The sequence below is a fragment of the Acomys minous genome (assembly GCF_964271855.1).
Source record: "Acomys minous genome assembly, chromosome: 12".
NCBI lineage: Eukaryota > Metazoa > Chordata > Mammalia > Rodentia > Muridae > Acomys > Acomys minous.
Window position 1 is genome coordinate 44,811,667 of NC_140493.1, and position 20,467 is coordinate 44,832,133.

The 20,467-nt window shown below is 48.2% G+C and overlaps 1 protein-coding gene across 7 annotated transcripts in view; it reads right to left on the bottom strand.

Annotated features, from left to right (window-relative positions):
• Positions 1 to 1,192: 1,192 nt before the first annotated feature.
• Positions 1,193 to 20,467, bottom strand: part of ASAP1 (ArfGAP with SH3 domain, ankyrin repeat and PH domain 1) — a 298,778-nt gene continuing 279,503 nt past the window's right edge. For all 7 annotated transcript variants that reach the window (XM_084751015.1, XM_084751011.1, XM_084751013.1 and 4 more), the window contains 5 exons: positions 14,609 to 14,675; positions 11,745 to 11,803; positions 7,706 to 8,205; positions 5,781 to 5,903; positions 1,193 to 3,999 (listed from right to left, as the gene is read on the bottom strand). In XM_084751015.1, the coding sequence (XP_084607141.1) occupies positions 3,925 to 3,999; positions 5,781 to 5,903; positions 7,706 to 8,205; positions 11,745 to 11,803; positions 14,609 to 14,675 (824 nt within the window). In that variant the 3' untranslated portion in view covers positions 1,193 to 3,924. The remainder of the gene's footprint in view (positions 4,000 to 5,780; positions 5,904 to 7,705; positions 8,206 to 11,744; positions 11,804 to 14,608; positions 14,676 to 20,467) is intronic.

Consider the following 20,467-nt stretch of genomic DNA (forward strand, 5'->3'; position numbering starts at 1 on the left):
TATACAGGTCTGAGGGAATATGGGCTGTCTGTGCTAAGTACCCAGCATACCAGGGTGACCCCAGTGGCCCTCCAGTTTCTGGACTATTCCCCCCTGACATGGCGGCTGCTCTCTGGGGTCAGCTGTTAAGTTTGTATGTCATGGGATTGAAAGCCCAAGCAAACAAGGGGAGACTGCATTTTATCACAGGATTAGCTAGCTGTCCTCGATCCTGGATTGTGTTCTCCTCTTCCAGAAAGATCCTGATGGGAAATTAGGGCCTTCCCAAGGACACTTTCCTTGGGTGCACGGTATTTGTTTCGCTTTGTGAACAGACAGGAATGTGCTCGTTTTCAAGGAAGGAAGCTGCAGTATCTTCCTGAGGAGGCACTGTTCGGCTCCTACCAATCTCCCTTTGATTAGAACTGTGCCATGGAGCCTCAGAGCCAGAACCACTTGTGTGGACTCCTCACATCAATCTCCTAAACTGAATGCCTTTCTTTGCACCCCATTTCTAGGCCCCTTGGGCTCCCAGAGGAGACAGTAGATGCCGCAGAGTCCATCTGTTTTGTCTACCCCACTTTGTGGCTGCATCAGGAGTGACAGCCATGCAGGACAGGCAGATGCAGCACTCAGCACATGAACATAAGATTCTGGCCACAGGAAAAGGGACAAAATGAAGGCATGTATATCAAGACCTCTGGGCATGCTCCGTCTATGCCTTGAATATTCAGCAGCAAGGTCAAGTACAGGAGACCTTTACATTCAGTGTGGAGGGGGGACTCAGGAGGCCCCTCCCCAAGGATATACAGGTAGTTAGGGGTTACTGGGGAGGGGCTTACAAGGCCCTCTCCTCCCTGATACAAGGTGATACAGGTCTTCATGGTATAGCTGCCCACACTCCTGGAAGTAACCCCTCATAGAAACTCCGGTAAGTAGCCCCAGTTGAACACACTGACTCACCAAGATAGACTTGGAGAAATTGTCTGGTCTGCCCTTGGTGCCAATCTGGGATGAACATATGTTTCATAAAACGTGGGGATGAGAGAGAGGGGGCTCAGGTGTGCCTGGAGGCGTACCCTACTATGCATGTGAAGTGACTTGTGTTTCCCGCCGTTGCTTCCCAAACGACATCATTTGTTGTTGTTGTTGTTTGTTTTTTTCCCAGCGAGAAAGCAGTGGACAACTCACAAAATGGCCTGATTTCAGATGCTTGGGATCAACTGAGAATATGTTTATTTAAAGCAATTTTAAATATTAAAAAAGTAGAAATAAACACATACAGTACTGAGAAACTGTCACATTAAACACACGTGAGATAAGAAGTGGACTAATGCTTGATGCTAGCTCCCAGGTAAGAATGTGGGATTTAACGAGTGATAGGCATGACAGGGCTCCTATATACCATGGCCAAGTTGTAGGCAATTAAAAAAATAAATAACAATTGCTGTCCAACAGTAAATTAAGACACACTGTTTGCAGACATAATTTTTCCCTTCAGGGGGAAAAATGGAATGGATATACTATTTCTTTCTTAAGGTTCCACACCTTCAAAATATTAGGTCATGTAGAAAATTATAGACAGTGGCTCACCAGGTTCCAGAAAAAAGTCAAATTTAAACTCAACAAGATTGCCAAAGGAATATCTACCTAGTTTTCCTATGTCCCACAGTACAATGCAATAGAGAAAACTCAAGTTCCTGATGGGAAACAAACAAAAATCAGACAAGAAAGGTATGAACATACATTTGTGTGAGTTCCTGCAAAAGAAGAGGATAATAATGTCATCACTTTAGAGATGGAGCTTGTTTATTTAAAAACCAGCTTATGTGGCCAGGCATGGCAGTGCACACCTTTAGTCCCAGTACTCAGGAGGCAGAGGCAGGCAGTTTGCTGTGAGTTCGAGGCCAGCCTAGTCTACAAAGGGAGTCTAGGACAGCCATGACTACACAGAGAAACCCTGTCTCGAAAAACCAAAACCAAAGCAAACCAAAACAAAAAGAATGTGTGAATGAACTGGCACACTGGGCAACCACCACATTTCTGAAACCATACGGCTTCTAAAATAAGGCCTCTGGGTGCTCCCGGATGCACACCAGCATGCTGACTGGCACCTTTTTACTCTTGGTTTGGTGTGGAGAAGCACAGGTGGCCAGATACTACGGAAGCAATTGCTTAAGATCTGTTCCCAGTGACATCTGACAGGCTATTCTGCAGGTTTGTCATGCAGGTTTTTTTCCTTGGGAGGGTATTCAGAGCTCTCACTGTAAGTTAGTATATACTGAGCGCTGTGGCCGTGAGAGGGCTCTTCCCACAGGCTTCATGGGAACTGCGCTTCTGTGAAATCAATGTTTCTCATTACTGCCAAGATTATCTCCTTAAGAATATTTGTGTTCTGTGCTGTGGTCCAAATAGCAAATGGAAACCCAGAATGACGCCGCACCTCAGAATCAGAACAGTCCTGGACTCAGGACCACAGACAACTACTGCATTCTTCCCCCAAATTCACACAGAAGCCGAAATGGAGACACAATGTGCTGCATAGGCTGAGGGGAAAAAACCAGACAAAAGAAAGCACAAGCAGTAACAAACCAGACACACAGACAGGGAGGCAGACAGACAGGCAGACAGGCAGGCAGACAGACAGACAGGCAGACAGAGATGGCTTGCAGAGGGCTTTATCACAGTGCAATTCATAGCAGCGTCCCACAACTCGGTTAAAAACTGACTTGAAGGGCACATGTCTACTGGGTAAGTTTAGGATAAGACAATTACTTTGTAACTGGAGGTTAAGGAAGAGAGTGGAAGGGGGAAAAGAGGGAAAGCTTGCTGTCAGCACCTGGATTCTGCACTAGAAAACGCAAAGACTGACTTTACAGTTTTCCAACTTGAATGGTAAAGGTTTAATCAAGCACGAAATGAAGAAAAATCACTTCAAACTGACCCTTTGGACGGACGCTTCAACACCGTTGAGGGGTGCTGCGTCAACGTGATGTGCAAACACTCTGGAGAAGGCCAAATGAGTGACCAGAAACAAGTGTTGTTGCAATCTTGTAACTTCTGCTTTAATGGCAATCAAGTTTAAAAATGTACAGTTCACTTCTTCATACTGTTTGTTCCTTTATAAAAGGCAGAATTCGGGTAAGCTTCTAGATGCATGCATAATGTAGAGGCGGATATTTTCTGCAGTCCTTGGTTCCTGAAAGTTGGACTTCATCAGACGTGGTTTTAAGCTTTTGTCAAAATAGTCATGAAGGATATGTTACTTCTGCATAATGAGGTAATATCTCAGGGTGGGCACTCGCCATAAGATGTACAAATCCACTCATCTAAACTTGCACGAGGCTGCGTACACTGTAAAATGCTGCAGAGGATTGTGTGTCAGTGGGCATTTGCTGAAGGAGTAACACATTTAACTGAACACGTGTCTGTAATAAATACCAAAGTAGGTCTTTGTAGCTGTAAACTGTGTACACAGATAAACTACAGGCTGGTCGGCCAGGGGGCTAACTTGCCGTTCCACCTGGAGCACAGAGCCCACCTCTGCTAATGTTGCATGTTCAGTAACGCCACTAGGAATACTGCACTGTTAGGAGTCAGTTCTGCACCCTTCAACAGCTGCTGGAGACGTCACCTGGGAAACCAGTAGCTCCTAAACTCCTGGTTTGTGTTTGCTCATAAACAGCACAGAGAGAGATGTAAGTGCCAGATGCCAAGGATGGCTTTGGCAAACCAGCAAGGCGCACCAGGTCCAGAGGATACCCTAATACTGGTGAAGGCAGAAGACCACAGGATATTTACAATACATACTATATTCCCCTCCTGAGTGGCCCTTTCAATGAGTTCTTGGTCTGTAACAGCAGCTATATACATGTTGTACACAGGATTACACGGAGGCAGCGGTCTGGCATGAAGGGTGTGGACGGACCGAAGGTTCTGCTTTTGCTAGTCAGACAGGATGTGAACAAAGGACACGGGAAAGACACCCTTCCTTTCAGGCTGTCCTTCGATGTGCCCAATCTGTAGGGAGAAAGGAGTAGTCAGACAGGAGATGGCAGGCAGCTGCCCTGTGCTGGGGGTTTTGGGTAAGAACCTGGCCCTGTGCCTGCCTGCAGGCCTGGGGTGGCACCAAGTTCACCCACCCTACCCTTTGGTGAACCACAGTGCTCATAGTAAACAACACAGAGAAGCAAGGGCCCCAAGCGAGCAAGTCCCAGGCCTTCCGGAGGTGCCAGCACTTCTTCCATGGCGCTACCCAGAGATGCAGTTACTGAGGAAGGTTTGCACAGGTGTCAGGTTCCGCATCCATGCTTGATGCTCTGATGAGCAGTCATCCCATGGGTAACCCCAGACAAACCTTGATAAGCCTCTTATTTATAAAACTTGATTTAAAAAAAAAGAAAAGGTCCTTCTTAGGGCCTTTTGGCCCTGTGTGATTAGGAAAGAAGGAATGTACACTGAAGAGCTGCTGCGCTTTCTGGCCACCATGGCCACCCCAGATGCCATCAGTGCTCTGAGACTGACAGTGGCCTATGGTAGTTTTCCCATTTGCAGCGTAACCCCATAAGCCACAGTTACTTGCAAAGCTTCCCTAATTACCTCTGTGAGACTGACTTAACTGCACTGAGATGCACCCTGTCGTGGGCTCTCCATAGAAAGACTAGCAAGAGCACATGCACTGGCTGAAACCGCCCCCCCCCCTACATGGAGGGTGCACTAGAGAGCTGTGTAGAGGAAGCCCAGACAGGCCAGCTTTCCTTTTCCTTCTCTTAGGTACCTGCAGTGGAGTGTGGTGTGGACTCAAGAGCTGGCCTTCTAGTGTATACCCGGAGCAGGCTTGGCTTTGATAAAAAATAGAGACTGGACAAGGAAGCGCCTCTAAGTGCGCCCAGCTCAGCCAGCCCCAAGAAAAGCATCCCACTCAGGGACGTCTGGCCTGAGCACTGCTGACATGCTTTGCTGTGGAGCTTCCCTGAGCACTGCACGGTGTCAGTGGCACACCTGACTTTTACCAGTTGGATTCCCAGGCCCTCATCATTAAAGCATCTCCTGATAGCACCAACCACACAAAACCCTGTGGAGAACAACTGCTTTAGTCAAAGCAAAACCTACTGCCCGTGCAGCCCAGAGGAAGAAAGCTGAGTTATGTGTAACCATGTACAAACAAGTGGATGTGTGTTTCTGGGCAGTCACTCATTCTGGTGGACCAACCATGAGCTGCAGGTCACTTCCTGGCAGACAGATATGGGCCCCTCTTGGTAGGAGGTAAATTTCATGTTGAGAGGTGAAAACAAAAAATGTGTTTGTGGACACCTTCATTTAACATTCTAATGCTGTGTGAAGAAGCCACTGTGGACCCTTTAGAGAGAGCTGAGGACTGGCTTAAGGGCTGAGCCTGCATGGGGCCACGGACTTTTCCCTCCTGGCTCAGAGTGTAACAGGCAAGAGTATCAGTTCATGTTTAGGGAAGGGCCTGACTTGAACCTGGCTGTGGCCATGCACTGTGACCTAAGCTCTTGAGCTTGGGTTTTGTATTAGAATTACTAAAACGAACACACATGAACACACACACACATACACACATGTCATATGTTGTCGTATGACACCACAAGGAAAATGTAACATAAATGTTAGTTCTCTTGGCCCATTTTCAAGGTAGCATTGTCTTTCTGTAGCATAAATTTAGTGACGGAAAGGCAGGTATGAATGGCCATGAGGTGAGTCCTGGACCTGGCAGGGTCCTCACACCCTCCTAAGGCTGGAGGAACGAAGGGGTGGAACAGGCAGACACAGGTACGTACCCACCACTCCTGGTCCTCTTCCCCTGTGACAATGATCACCTCCCCCTCTATGAATGTGAGCTCATCGTCGTTGTCTGCCTGGCAGTCATAGATGGTCTTCACACGCCTCACTTTATTTTTGCCCTGGAATAAAAAAACCAGGTTTGAGTGGAGAGAGGAAAAAGAAGGGAGGAACAGAAGAGGATTCTTCACAAGGTGGAAGAACCCAGGCAGGGATCTCTCTTTGCTCAGCCTCAACTTTGTGTGCGTGCATGCGCGTGTAAGACTGGCACCCTCCCTGGGCACTGTGCATCCTCAGGAACAGCAGTCCCTCCTCCTCTGGCTGGCATCAGCAGGTAATTTTTGGTGGAGGGCAATCACAATTCAGGTTTCTCAGTATGCGTGAAGAGACCTGTCCTCCCTCTGCTGTCCCCCTGCAGCATCGGCTTGCAAAGAAGTGGCAGCAGAAGCTATTAAAATGTTTTGTTTTCAAGGGAACATGATGTGAAGCAACATTTGCAGCTTCTGTATGTTGAATGTGTAGCAGACAGATTTCTTAGCGCCTCATGCAAATCGGGTCAGGACATGCCAGGGAAGAGCCTGGCTCTAAGCAGCTGTGATTCTGACCAGTACTTATTGTCTGGCCTTCTAGTTCTCTGAAGACAGCAAGATGGAAACAGAGGCCACGCTGTCTAAGGAATGCTTCCAGCACACAGCCAGCAGGAGTATTAGCCATAAGGACAGCAAGCTATCTCTTTAAGTGCTTTGGGCCAATGTCTTTTCCTCTGTCCCTGGCTTCTCTCCGATGTTCCTGATGACCTTGGTTCCTTCCTGAGCTCCTGGAGGAGGGGCTGGGGCATGAGTGCTGGAAAGCTTGGAAGACTGACAGAACCATGGCAGCAGATTTTCATCTCAGTGCTGAGAGACTAAGAAGGCCTGCAACGTGTTAACTTATAATGGCAAGGTTTAAGTGAGGTACTCCCACTAACACAGGCAGTGTGAACTGGAGGTCTGTGTACGTCAAATGACTAGAGATGCTGACCGCAGTGCTGAACAAGGCTGGAAGAATGGTGAACCAACAATGGTGGGCTCAAGTCTACGGGAAGATGGGTCATTTTTACCTTTAGTGTTGATGTGTGGCACTGGTATAATAAAATGACAGGACAGAGTGTCAGACACATAAAGAATTTGGGTTCTCTCCCTTAATCTGGGGTGCCTGAGTCCTATGTGTCATTTTCTTGGAGTTATCACACTTCCATAAATATTGTAGGGCTCTTGAAAAAAATTTTTTTACATCAAAATAAGGCTGGTGAATTACAGAGTGGGACACACTGTATGGGACGATGGAAGGACAGGACGGCTATAAAACCCCATCTGGGCGTTTCCTATGGTTGCAGTGGGAAGATACAGTGAGGAACACCATTCACAAGCTAGTCAGAATTCAGGGACAGGGGCTGACCCCAGGGGAGTGAGTTCAACCCTCACAGCTCCTAAGTCAGAGACACCACTGCTGAGTGGCTGCTGTGTGGCTGCTACACAGTGCTCCCTGGCAGCTGTGCTGCTGCTCACGAGCCTAGTATCATATATGCCCTTCCTATAACCAAGAAATCAGGCTTAGATAATACAAGTGCATTGTTAGTTAGGCAGTTGCATCAGGCACTGCAGCCATGTCCCAAAGCACGCCAGTTGGGGTCTAACTGTCTGCACTCACAAGGCTCCACACTGCCACTAATGTTTCAACCAGAGGGAGAGCGAGTGTGGGCCGCTGCTCTCTTACTACAGTGGAACACGTCCTACCATCACCTTTGGGAACTGCAGCTGAGTCTGAGGATGTTGCCTAGCATTAGGGTACAGAGCACACATACAGCTCTGGGTCTAATCCAGCACCATGAAAGGGAAAGGGCAATGAGCCTTGCCAGAAGAGCCCAACACTGGCTCCCACCCACCGTGTTGATTTTTCTTGGCAGTGGTACTGGTGTCTCTGGCAGCGTGGGTGTGAGGTCATTGGAGTCCTCGGATGCCTGCTTCTGGATGGCGTCTCTGGCCTGCACGTTTGGAGATAGATCCCCAGTGTGTGACTTCTGTGTGACCTCTGAGGGTGGCTGCACCTTGGATGAGCCTTCGCTAGCCTGGGACTTTGCCAGCAGGTCTCCCAGCTGTGGCTTTGGGGGCAGGTCCTTCATCTGTGGTTTGGGAGGTAAGTCTGAGAGCTGTGGCTTGGGAGGCAGTTCACCCAGTTGGGGCTTGGGGGGTAATTCTCCAGGCTTAGGTGGCAAATCTCCAATTTGGGGCTTGGGGGCCAGTTCTGTGGGCTTCGGGGGCAGGTCTCCAGGCGGTGGCTTTTGGGGTAACTCTGCCAACTGCGACGATTTCTGAAAAGTCTCAGGTGGGATGTTGGCTCTGTCGAGGGAGAGATGATGGCTGGTCTCTGTTTTCCTTAGTGCCACTGTGGGAAATGATGACAAGAGAGGAGTCACCACACAGAGTAAAATAAAGGTGGTTGGTGTCATGGTCATGGAAAAAGACCAAACACTCACCCGAGTTAAGCACTGGGGATGACAAGGATAAAGTTGGAAACTAAGAGCACATCATTCAGAATTAAAGAGCACATAATATGATTTACAAAGAGAAGACTTCCCTGTGTCAGTCTACCACCCATTTTAAATATTTTATGTACTTTCTCCTAGATTTTTCTTTCTTTTTCCTTTTCCAAGACAGGGGTTCTCTGTGTAGCCCTGGCTGTCCTAGAACTCTCTCTATATAGACCAGGCTGGCTTTGAACTAAGAGAGTCACTGCCTCTGCCTCTGCAACTAGAAAAGCATCCTTATAAGAGCAGGGAGAGGATGAAGAGGGGCTACCTCAGTGCTGTCCACTGTACAGCTATCTGAGACTGCTTCTGCTGATGGCCTGTCCATGCCCCTCTCCAGGGAAACAAAGCTCAGAGAACCCCGCTCATGCTGGCCCAGGTGGCATGGCTCAAAAAGTGAAGCTAGGGGCTGGAGAGATGGCTCGGTTGTTAAGAGCACTGGCTGCTCTTCCAGAGGACCCAGGTCTGATCCCCAGCACCCACATGGCAGCTCCCACCTGTTAAACTCCAGTCTCAGGGGATCTGCTGCCCTATTCAGCTCTCCACAGGCACTAAGCAAGCATGTGGTACACAGACATACAAGAAGGCAAAACAGTCATACACATTTTTTTTTAAAAAAGTAAAACTAAAAACTAAAGCTAAGCCAGTTATGTTCCTCCCTTTAAAGCATGAAACTGGGTAACCTGAAATCTGCAGGAGGCAGAAAGGGAGGAAAGATGGAGGCTCCCTGTGGCAGGGAAGGGCTTGCTATGATCTTCACTTATGGGAGACACAAACCTTAAGTGCTGATCCCCAAACTCTCAAAGGCAGCAAAAGACCACAGAATTTCAAAAGTGGTCTAGGACTATGACCACGGTGGCTCATGGCCCCGAACATAAGACAAAGGAGGGAATCATCGAAGGGGTGGTGGAGGAAGCATGTGGACCAGTGCTGTGAGGATGCTACAGAGGCATCAAGAACAACAGGGCAACGGGATTCAGCATTGACAATAACCAAGTGCGACCAAACCATCAGTGTGGGACCCGGGCTAAGGCTGAAGGAATGGACCTCGGTTCTGACATGGGACTACAAACTTCTCCATGTAGACTGATGGAGTGTGATTCAGAAAATGCTTTGTGAAAGCTTCAATCTACATCTGGTGTGAGCTGATAGAAACTAGGAAGAGAGAGAAACACGAGCAAGGAGCACAGGGGATGCAAACACCACACTTCAGAGTGAAGAGCTATAGGCACGGAGGCACTGACGGAGCATGACGCCAGCACTGTAGTTCATGTGACCCCAGGGTCTCCGAGCTCCATAGGTGCAGTATGGCTGAGACAAGTCATGAGGCTGGAGCTCCCATGGCTGGATCCTCATGGTCTTATCAGAGCGCACAGACAAACAGATACTCTTTAGCCATGTGCTGTCTCAGCTAGCACAATAAGGCAGGGTGTTGCATCAAATGCAGTGCCTAGACTTTACAGTTCTGGAACTCTGAGGCTAAATAAGCCACTCTTCTTTAAAAAGTTACCAGTCTCAACAACAACAACAAACTTTAAGAGACTTAAGAGATAGATTGACTATATTTTGTTTTGATTCTTACTCAAACAATTTGTAAAAAAAAAAAAAACAACAAAACAAAGAAAAAAACAAACCCATTTATGAGACAACTGAGATGAAGAAACTGAGATGAAGATGTGACAACTGGACTGTACACACATGAAATGACATGATGTTTGGGGATCTCCTGTGTAATGACATGGGGGCTCTGAGTAGGGACTCAGACAAAAGACTAAGGAAATGTTCTTCGGTATGGAAGATGGCTGAGGAGCACCTGGAAGGCTGCATTATAGTTTGGTTTTTATTTTTGCGTACTTAGCAAGTCTCTTGTGGAGAGATTTCAGCCAGTGAAAACATCCACATAGACAAAGGGGGAGTAGTCTGTGGGGCGCAGGTCAGCATGGGAGATCTGGGAAACATGTCTGTGTTTTGGTAGGGGATTGAGAGGACAGTGATGTAGGAAGGTCCAGGAACTTGAGTGCAGTCCTGAGGCCTGGGGGAAGGGAACTTAAGGACCATAGACTACTGATGACACAGGCAGGTGGGGCACATGATGGTGGCAGGGGCAGACTTATACCCTCCAGAAATTCTGTCTTTTTTTTTTTTTTTAATTTTTATTTTCTAAGGACAGTGTGAAGGGGTTGACTGGCAGGTGGCACATGTGTGGAGCACTGGGCAGTAGGGACTGCATGAGGTCATGGTCAACGAGTGAGGCACAGGGCCAGCCACGGAGCACAGGGGAGTGGGGGTGGTGAATGTCAGGGAGAGTCTTTTCTGTTGGACTCCCACTGGGGCAGGAGGATGGGGAAGGTGTGAAAGGCATGAACAGAGGCAGAGTGGCAGCAGCCACAGGTGGGTCCCAGTGGGGACTAAGAGTCCTTTGGGTATGAATCTAAAGGAAGCAAGAGGCAGGCAGAAGGATTCAGTGGAAATGTATGAGAGACAAAAGACAGAATCTGGGCAAAAACACTAAGAGCCTCCAAGGCTGGAGCTGCACTTGTGGCAAATTCTGAAAAACCACTGCGATCAACTGAGACAGACAGACTAGGTGAGCTGAGGAGCCAGCCTTCCTGCTCCACAGACAGTCAGCAGCCTCCTGGAGTCTGCTACCTAGGCAGGAGTCCAGCCCAGTCCCAAAGGTGCCACTTGACACTGAGCTCTCCAGATTGGAACATCTTAATGTTCCTCACTAGCCTGGGCCAGCTCTGCTGCGGACACCGAGCGTGGGCATTGGCAATGGGAGCTATCATGACTCTGTGCACCTTTGTGTGCTCGTAAGAAGCTGAAATTTTCGTTTTATAAATGAAAAGCATGGTCAGGATTTCTGAAGCTTTGGTCAAAGAGCCAAGTGTCTTCTTGGCAAAGCAGCAGCATTGTAGACACTGGTTTCCTGTGCTTCCCAGGCACAGGTGTCCCTGCTCTGCATGACAGATGCCATCCCAGGAAAGGCTGCCTTTGCTACCGCCTTGTGAGGGGCCATCTGAAGCATGACTTCACGCTGTCCTTACACAACCTCACTACTACAGATGAGGGCTCCATGCGGGTAAATCATTTGTCTAAGGTCTCGCAACTTGGAAGTGGGACAACAGTAGGTCACTGGGTGCCTCTGCTCAGGTTTCTGACTGGGAGACTGGTACTGACAGTTAGCAGAGCATCTTCTGAGAGAGGAGTTCCTCAAGGAAACTACAGTATTTGCTATATTGACAGGTTCAGGCTTAACTTTCTTCATTTAGCAAATGTTTGCTGGGTACCTAGTCCACACTGCTCTAGACATCTGGGACAGATCAGCAAACAAATGGGGGAGGCACTCTGTCCCCAGGAGAGGGGTGACACTTCAATACGAAGAGGAGGATCTTACCTTTCTGAGGTAGTTTAGGAAGCACTCTTGGGCCAAGGGCGGTCTTAGCAGAACCGGTGCTGATTAACAAATAACAGTTGTTTAGTGTCTAGAAGAGCCACACTCACAGTGATCTATGATTCAGACTAATTAGAGGCATCTTAAAATTATCTTAGAGACTTTGTTTTTCTATTTTTGTTTTTGCTTTTTTGAGACAGGGTTTCTCTGTGTAGCCTTGGCTGTCTTAGACTCACTTTGTAGACCAGGGTGGCCTGGAACTCACAGCGATCCGCCTGTCTCTGCCTCCCAGTGCTGGGATTAAAGGCGTGTGCCACCCCCAACCCCCCTCCCCCACCTGGCCCTCGCCGTTTGTTTTTGCTTTTTTTTTTTTGAGACAGGGTCTCACTATGTTGTCCTGGCTGGCCTGGAACTCACTATGTAGACCAGGCTACCCTCAAACTCAGAGATCTATCTGCCTCTGTCTCCTCAGTATCGGAATTAAACTTGTCACCACGCCCAGATTCGAACTTCTTTACTAGGGTTGGAGCGGTGGCTCAGACAGTAAAGGTGTGGTCACACCACTGTAGGTAGCATCGAGTCACATCTCCAGAACCCTCCTGTTGTAGTGTGTTGCCCCTTCATATCATACACACACACACACACACACACACTTAAAATAAAGATAATTTAACAAAAGGTCATGGTGTACTTTCTGTTTTTGGCTGGGCCATGTGGAGAATTTCAGAGCTTTGTTTGGAGGTGATCACCATGTGAACGTTCCTGGCACTGCACACTGTGAAAGGACTTCATCTCATACCATCTCACAGCCCTTATCACCCTCCCCTCCAGAGAGGCAGACGGAAGTGCACCACCAGTTGTAGTCCCAGCTCTGCTCTGGTGCAGACTCTCAGTGGAGGACATGCAAATGAGTAGGGGAAGTAACACCTAAGTCCCTGGAACAAGCCTGCACCATGTTGTTTGAATAATCAAATGTGACATCTGCTAGCTGGAAGCCACTACTTCCCTTTCACAGGAGGCTGAACTGCTCCTCAGGGGACCTGAGGAACTCTCTACAGCATTTGGGCAATCCAATCTCCCACTCTTGGGGCCAGGGAACAGCCATGTTCAGAAGCTACCAGGACAGGAGGAACAGTGAATAGGAGAAGGAGGGCCTAGTTTGCATTATTTACTGTGTTCTCCTCATGTTCTGCCTCGGTATCTTCTTGGGGAGACACAGCTGCCCAATACTGGTCAGTCACCCCTGAACACAGGTAAGGCCAACGCCTAGAAGATCACGGAGTCCTTTTCAGGGAGTCTCCCTGCCAGTACTACAGAGGGTGGTCTAAGACCATGGAAAACACAAGTATTTACATTATAACTTGTAACAGTAGCAAAATTACAGTTATGAGGTAGTAATAAAAATAATTTTATGGGGGGCTGGGGAGATGGCTCAGAGGTTAAGAGCACTGTCTGCTCTTCCAGAGGTCCTGAGTTCAATTCCCAGCAACCACATGGTGGCTCACAACCATCTGTAATGTGATCTGATGCCCTCTTCTGGCCTGCACGTGTACATGGAGGCAGAACATTGTATGCATAATAAATAAATAAATAAATCTTAAAAAAAATAATTTTATGGTTGAGGTCACCACAACATGAGGAAGTGTATTACAGGGTCTCAGTGTTAGGAAGGCTGAGAGCCAGTGTTCTAGGGTGCCTGGGCAGGTGAGGGTGGGCATGGTCCAATTCACAGCAACTTGATCCTGTTTGCAAACACTTGTGAACACTTTGGGTCCCTCTGCCCTCTGCAGATGACCGTCCAACTGTAGCCCCCGGAGGAAGAGGAGGAAGGAGTCAGGCTGAGGATGAATGAAGGGACGGAGAGCCACTCTGACATGCTGGAGCGTGTAAGAGCTGTGAAATGGGACTGTGGCAACTGGGTGGATCTCACTGGGGTAGAGGAACTAGAAGAAGTAGAGTTCTAATTATTTACTTTTAAAATCTCTGATGTAAACTCAAGGCTGGCCTTCCCTACCATAGCTAATTCTCCTGCTGAGGTGTGGCGGTGGCTCTCTGCGTATTGCCTGCACCTCCAGAGGAAGTCGAGGTAAACCAACTCTGTCCTTAGCAAAGATCACACTTTAGTGCAAGGAGGGGAGAGAGAAACACTACTGTTAGCTTAAAACAAACAAATCTTTCTCCCCTCAACTCTCTCGAACACACACTCGTTCTCTTACACACACACACACACTTCATTTTTATGTTAAAAAGATCTTTAGGACTTAAAAAAATGCTCAGTTAAAAGGTCAGAAATATACTAGGCATGGTGGTGCACACATTTAATTTCAGCATTAGGAAGGCAGAGATGTAGGTGGATCTTGTATGAGGTCAGCCTGGTCTACACAGCAAGTTCCAGGACAGTCAGAGTTACATTATAAGACCCCATCTCAAATTAAAAAAAGAACAAAATAAGTGGGGAGGGGGAGTTGGTTATACTGGCTGTCTATAATGCCATGTTTCTTGAGAAGTTTTGGAGGAGTACCACAAATCTAAGGCCAACACAGGCTACAGTGTGAGACAGTCTCTTAAAAAAACCAAACCAAAACAGAAAAAGAAGCCTCTTTCCTACAGAGTCCAGACCATGCCACAGCCCTGTGGCCATCAGTGAGGGGGTGTCTCCTGGTGGCAATGCAGGGAGCTGGCTGTGCGTGCAGGTCTGTTCCAGGCAAGGGCATCCCCCTGGGGCCCAGTAGGGATGTGTCAAGTAGACCGAGCCAGGATGCTCAGTTTGCCTCCCTAACTGGTGCTGGGAAGGAAGGCAGGTTAGTCCAAGTCTGTAAGTCAGCCCACAGCGACTACAGGAGGGGAAGGCAGGGGTGATGGCTCACCTTGCTTGCTGAGACAGCCCCTCAAACTTGTTAGCCGTCTTACTTGATGATGGGCCCACATCATTACCTATGAGGAAAGTCAAAAGTTACATCTTAAGATATGCACATGAGAGAGACTTTGGCAAGTGGACTGGTATCCTGCAGGCTCTAGAAAGCACCAGAAGGGCTCAGTCAGAATAGCATGCACTTCCTGTGTTCAAACAAAACCAAGCAGCACCTGGACTGATGCTTTTAGTTCTAGCCAGGGACTACTGCTAGCCAAGGTGAGCAGCCTGCCTCCGGGTAGGTTTCTAAGATCATAGAAACCTGCTGATACTCAGTGGCTGCGGATCTGGTCCTTAGTCTGGAGGGACAGGGGGAAAAATCAGTAAAACATCAAGTTCACCTACAGCAGTGGTTCTCAGCCTTCCTAATGCTGTGGCCCTTTAATGCAGTTCCTCATGTTGTGCTGACCTCCAACCATAAAATTCCTTTTGCTGCTACTTCATAACTGTAATTTTGCTATTGTTATGAATTGTGAGGTAAAAATTTTTTAGAGACAGAGATTTGCCAAAGGGATCACAAGCCACAGGTTGAGAGCTGCTGATCTAGAGGCTAGTTACCAGACTGGAAGGACACACTCAACTCACACGTGAGGGCCCATGTATGGGTGGGTGCTGTCAAGTAGCCATTACACCATGGCCACCTGCACAGTCCATGTGTGCTCAGTATAAACACTGTTTAGCATCTACTATGTGCAAGGCATGACGAATGAAGAGCAAAAAGAACACAAGCTGAGACTGTGCCACTGCTCTCCCAGAGTGTAGGATCTGGCTCAGGGGGTTACATACAGGAATGATACAGTGCTGTGGGATGAGGTAGAGCCAGGCTGGGTGCTATGAAAATGAAGAAACAGTTATCTAAAAATCCATCTGGTGAGCAAGGATATGGCACTTTAAGGAGGCAGGAAAACTTCCAGTGGGGCAGTGTCCAAACCAAAAGAGCCCATGAGGATGGCTGTGTGCGTTACGGAGAGAACTGTTTAGACTGTCAGTGGGGCTTCTGTGGTCACTTAACGGTGGGTGAAGTGCACTGTGGAGCTGGGCCTCAGGGTCTCTATAGGAATTAGGGGATGAAGAAGTAAACCAGCTATTTCCCACTCCACGGTGACTTCCATGTTCCTGCACAACACCTGCTAAACCTGTTCTCTCCTGTCAGCTGCCATTCTGAACACCATGAGAAACATTTTAGCTCTCTCTTAAAGGTAAGGTATTAAGGAACTAAGTTTCTGAATCGCTGCAGGTTCCATAGCTCTGCAGAAGCCAGGAATGCTGGCCACAGAGCTGTGTGCTCTACACAAGCCATCAGGGTGCCCCGAGAGCAGCACAGATGACAGCACCCACCATTTGTGGAGTACTTACTACAAGCGTGGCATTTGCTAAGGATCTGTAGGCATTCCCGTTCATAATCACCTCTTCCAATCTCCATATGAACAGAAACAAAGGCCCAAGTACAAGCTGTTGTTCCCACTAATTTATCCTTTTTACACGAAGACATTTCCAACAAATGAATATTTTGACAATAGCAAGAGAAGGTCCCTGGCTCCATGTGGTCAGCCTCTGCGATTGCACAGGTAAACATCAGGGCAGGCTGGCGGTGACCCACACCTACAAGGCCTAGACCTCCGTAGTCTCTTTTAACATCCCTCTTTGGCCACTCAGAATTACTTGCTGCCCTCTAAAGGAAATGCATGTTGGCTTCTGTCACTTTGCCTCTCTTGTTTCACCTGCTGACTGCCCCTCCCACACATGGTCATCTAAGAACATCTCCCTGGCTGACTTGATTCCTTCACCCTCTTCTGGGAAGAAATTAAAGGTACAGATGTGGGAGCCGTAAAAGTCCAGTTTTGAATTTCAGGTGGAGCATTGATCTGGATTTGAGCTCGGAGGATGTTGCTTATTCTGCTGAGCGCCTGTCTCCTTACCCACATAAAAGGAGTAACAATCGTGCCCACTACAACAGAGAGACTGGAACATAATCCATGGGTTGCAAGCACAGTCCTGGTATGCAGAAGCATGACACAAGTGATAATTATTCTAGGCAGTCCTATGAATGTGACAGAAACTGTGCCAATATAGTCAGTGAGCTGGTACCCCATCGACAGTAACTCCTTCTGGGTCTCTGTAATTCCACCTCCCACACAGGGTCTGGAACAGAGTAACCAGCGCAGTCAGTTAACGCCTGAGCTTCTGGGCGAGTGACTTCTCAGAGCTGGACGGGAAGCCATGTGTTGTGGGGACTGACAAGAACTCTGACGTTCTCACAGCTAGGCAAGGGCTGCCGGGTGTGTAGGTAGGAGAAATGGGGCTTAGAATAATTCTGTAAGATGGAAGGTGCAAAAGCACAGAAGCAGCCTAACCCCTTCCTCTCCCGCTGCTGCACAGCTTGAACTTGCAGCTTGGACGCATCCGTATGTCAGATAGAGGCAGTTAGGAGGCTGTCATAGTTTCTGGGCAGGCAAGTGGAGAGACTGTGGCCAGCTTTCTGCTTTACTCACCATGGAGCTTAGAGCCACGGGCTAAGATTTTGTGGGAAGAGCAGAGTGTTAATTAGTCACGATCGGCACGTAGGCTGCAGGAATCTCTTGGACAGTGAACTAGGGTGTGGGTCGTGAAGTCAGAAATGAGTTCAAATGCCACTCAAGTTATCAATCTGTAATCTTATGCAAGTAATTTAACTTTCTCTGTGTTCCAATTTCCTTGCCAGTGAATCAGAGTGATGTCATCTTATCTTACAGGATGAATGTGAAGACTTAGCCCAAAAATGACTACAAAAATTATCTGCTTTATATTTGTATTTAAAAAGATTTCCAGGAGAGGAACAACTTGGAGTTGTCAACCTTTTCCCCCCTTTTCCTTCTTGTGAGGCCTTTTGACTACAGGATGTAAAAAACTAACAAACAACAAAACAACAGAAACCCCACAGGGACTTTAGGTCTCGGTGGTCAGAGGTGACCCCTCCAGGCAACTAAGGCAGGCTCTGTCCCTATTTCCTTATCACGTATATGTATGTGTTAAAATACATGCTGTTTGCTTTAAGGTAGGTCATTTAAAAAGGGGGAAATTCAATGAAATGCAACTTCCAAGATCACAGGTCCCCACAGATCTTGTACTTGCCTTCAGCCCCTCTGCGTTCTCATTACAAGCTTGCCTGAGAAGTCTCCTGAGACAGATGGCTGAGTTTACCACCAAGCAGGACTTTAGTCATGTGACTCCCAGGCTATTCTGGGCACTGTGGACACTGTAGTTCTGGCAGGAGCCACACAGTAGTTTGCTGCAACAGGGGACAAGGACACACAGCCAGTGTGTGTGTGTGCCTTCTCCAGGACTGATTCCAAGCACTGAGACAAACACGGCGAGGAGAGACAGCCAGAGACACTAACTCTCCTGCGCTTTTCCAGCCATCCCACGCGATGTGTGACCAGGGTGAGGGGTGTAGGCTCTTAGCCACGTGGGCTTTCCACATACCAGCTGTGAGAACCAGGAAAAGTTCTCAACCTTTTTATTCTAGAATCTTTACAGCCCAGGAAACAGCGCATTCTGTCCAGAGACTGTGGACAAGAATCAGGCGCACTAGTGAGTGTCCTAAACTGGAGAGAGCATCTGCCGGGAAGATAAGGAGCTCTTCCGTGAAGCAGCTGCATTACAAAGCCCACTCTCTCGCAGGTGTGCCAATGGCTATGCTTCTGGCTGCATTCTTTTCTTTTGCTTCTTCCTGTAAGACTCCTATAATCAAATCTATGGTGCATTTCCAGCCACAGGTTATGACCTGATGCTCTGCATTCCAAGAGGAGCTCATTCTATTCCACTCCTCTTCCAATGCCAACCTCAAGCTCTGTGTCCCCCACAATCTGCCTTCTCCCTCCTTGAAGGCCACTGTGGGAGGAGGTCTGGTCAGACTCACATGCCACATGGACTCGTCATGAACACAAGTAAGGGCAGGCCCTATCAGTCACAGCCATGACAAATGAGATGAATGCCAAAGGTGTCCAGGGACATGACGAGAACACTCAGCAGTAAAGACTTCAGAGTGACAGGCAGCTGGGTGTGGTGGCAGCTGCTTCTAATCCCAGCACCAGAGTACGTGACTGGAATTTTCCAGGTTCAGGCTAGCTTATGTTATATAGTGAGACCCTATTTTCCAAACAAACAAACCCCAGAAAGAATCAAACAAAACCGGAGAACTCCTCCCCTGGTGCCTGCAGCAGCAGCAGTAGCAGCAGTAACAGCAAATCCCAAAGCAAACTAAAGAGAAGGGAGATGGCTGCCATACTACAGGAAGCCACAGGCCTGGTAACACTGCTGGCCACATGGCTGGGTAGTTTTTGAGGGCTGAGAGGAACAAGACAGAGGATTCAGACTTAGTGAGGGAGAGAGGAGGTGTTACTGTGTCCAGGTATATTGGGTGTGCAACGGATGCGAATCTTTGAGCGCCAAGAGGAAGGCTAGGAGTAATTACAAGATGGCCACCTAAAGATACCAAGTCCAGGCTGGGAAGGGAGCTCAGCCTGGAAAGTGCTTGCCATGCAAGAATAAGGACCCAAGTTTGATCCCTAAAACCCATATAAAAACAGGGTGTGGTGGTGCACTAGGAATTACAGTGCTAGGAAAGAGATCCCTGGGGCTTGCTGGCCTGCCAGCTCAGCCTACTGGAAAGCTCCAAGCTAGACGCATACATGCACGCTAAGGCTCCTTAAAGAAAGCCCAGGAACACTGATAGTCACCAGAAACGGAAAGAGACAAGGAGCAGGTTCCCCTCTGGCTCCCTAGAAGAGGGCATGGCTCTCATGGATGTCAGACTTGCACGTTCTAGAACTATGAGGACAGGTTCTGATTGTCTTAAGAGTCCAAGTCTGTGGCATGGTTACAGTAGGCAAGGACACACACAGCTTTGTCGTACACATGTGGGATTGGCTACCCAGCAAAGCACGGGGCTGAGACAGTCACAAACAGCGGGCAACATTTGCTGAGCACTTTCTAAGTCCCAGGCCTTATGCGTCATGTATTTTTCTCACATAATCTTCCTGAGAATTCCATATAATACATAAGAATAGTACTAATCCTTGTGTTTTTAGAGAAACTGAGGCACTGAACAATGGACAAATACTTGCTAAAAGCCATTATGTGGTGGTTCACACCTCTAACGCCATACTGGCTGAGGCAGGATTGCCACAGGTTCAAGGTCAGCCTAAAGTATAGAGACTGACTTTGTTTAAAAACACAAAAATCAGGTGGAAAATATTACAGTAGCGTCCACCAGAGATGGTGCTCTGAGAGGGATGGACAAGGAAACAGGATCATTGGGACAACCCCCAGGCAGACACAGAGTGGGGCCTTTGAAACAAATTCCAGGAGAACAGGGCTTGAAGGATAGCTAAGCATCAATATAGCTAAGTAGAGGGAAAAATGTTGTGAGATTATGCTATGACAAGGCCCCTGCAGGGTGGGACGGGACAGGATGTGGGCTGGACCCCTGCTGCGAGGCACACTGGTCAGAGGTGGCTACTCAGATTTCCTTCGCTGTGTCTACTCAGGCACTCCATCCCTAAGGGCCGAGGAGAAACGGGAGGTTCAGGGGAGAGCTAGGGATGCTGCAGCACAAGGGAGAGGCTGTCCTGAGGCTGACCTCTGTGTCTGGTTGCTGACTAAGCAGTCTGACCCCTGCCCTTGCCTAGGGAACACAGCACCAACAGGAGACAGGGAACCGGGTCACCAGGCAGCACTCACTCTGTAGAGTACACAGGCCAGGAACAGTGCAAGTTTCCCCTGATGGTCAGGAGTGCAGCTGTGCACCTTTAGCGTGCTGATGCTACTAAGCCGT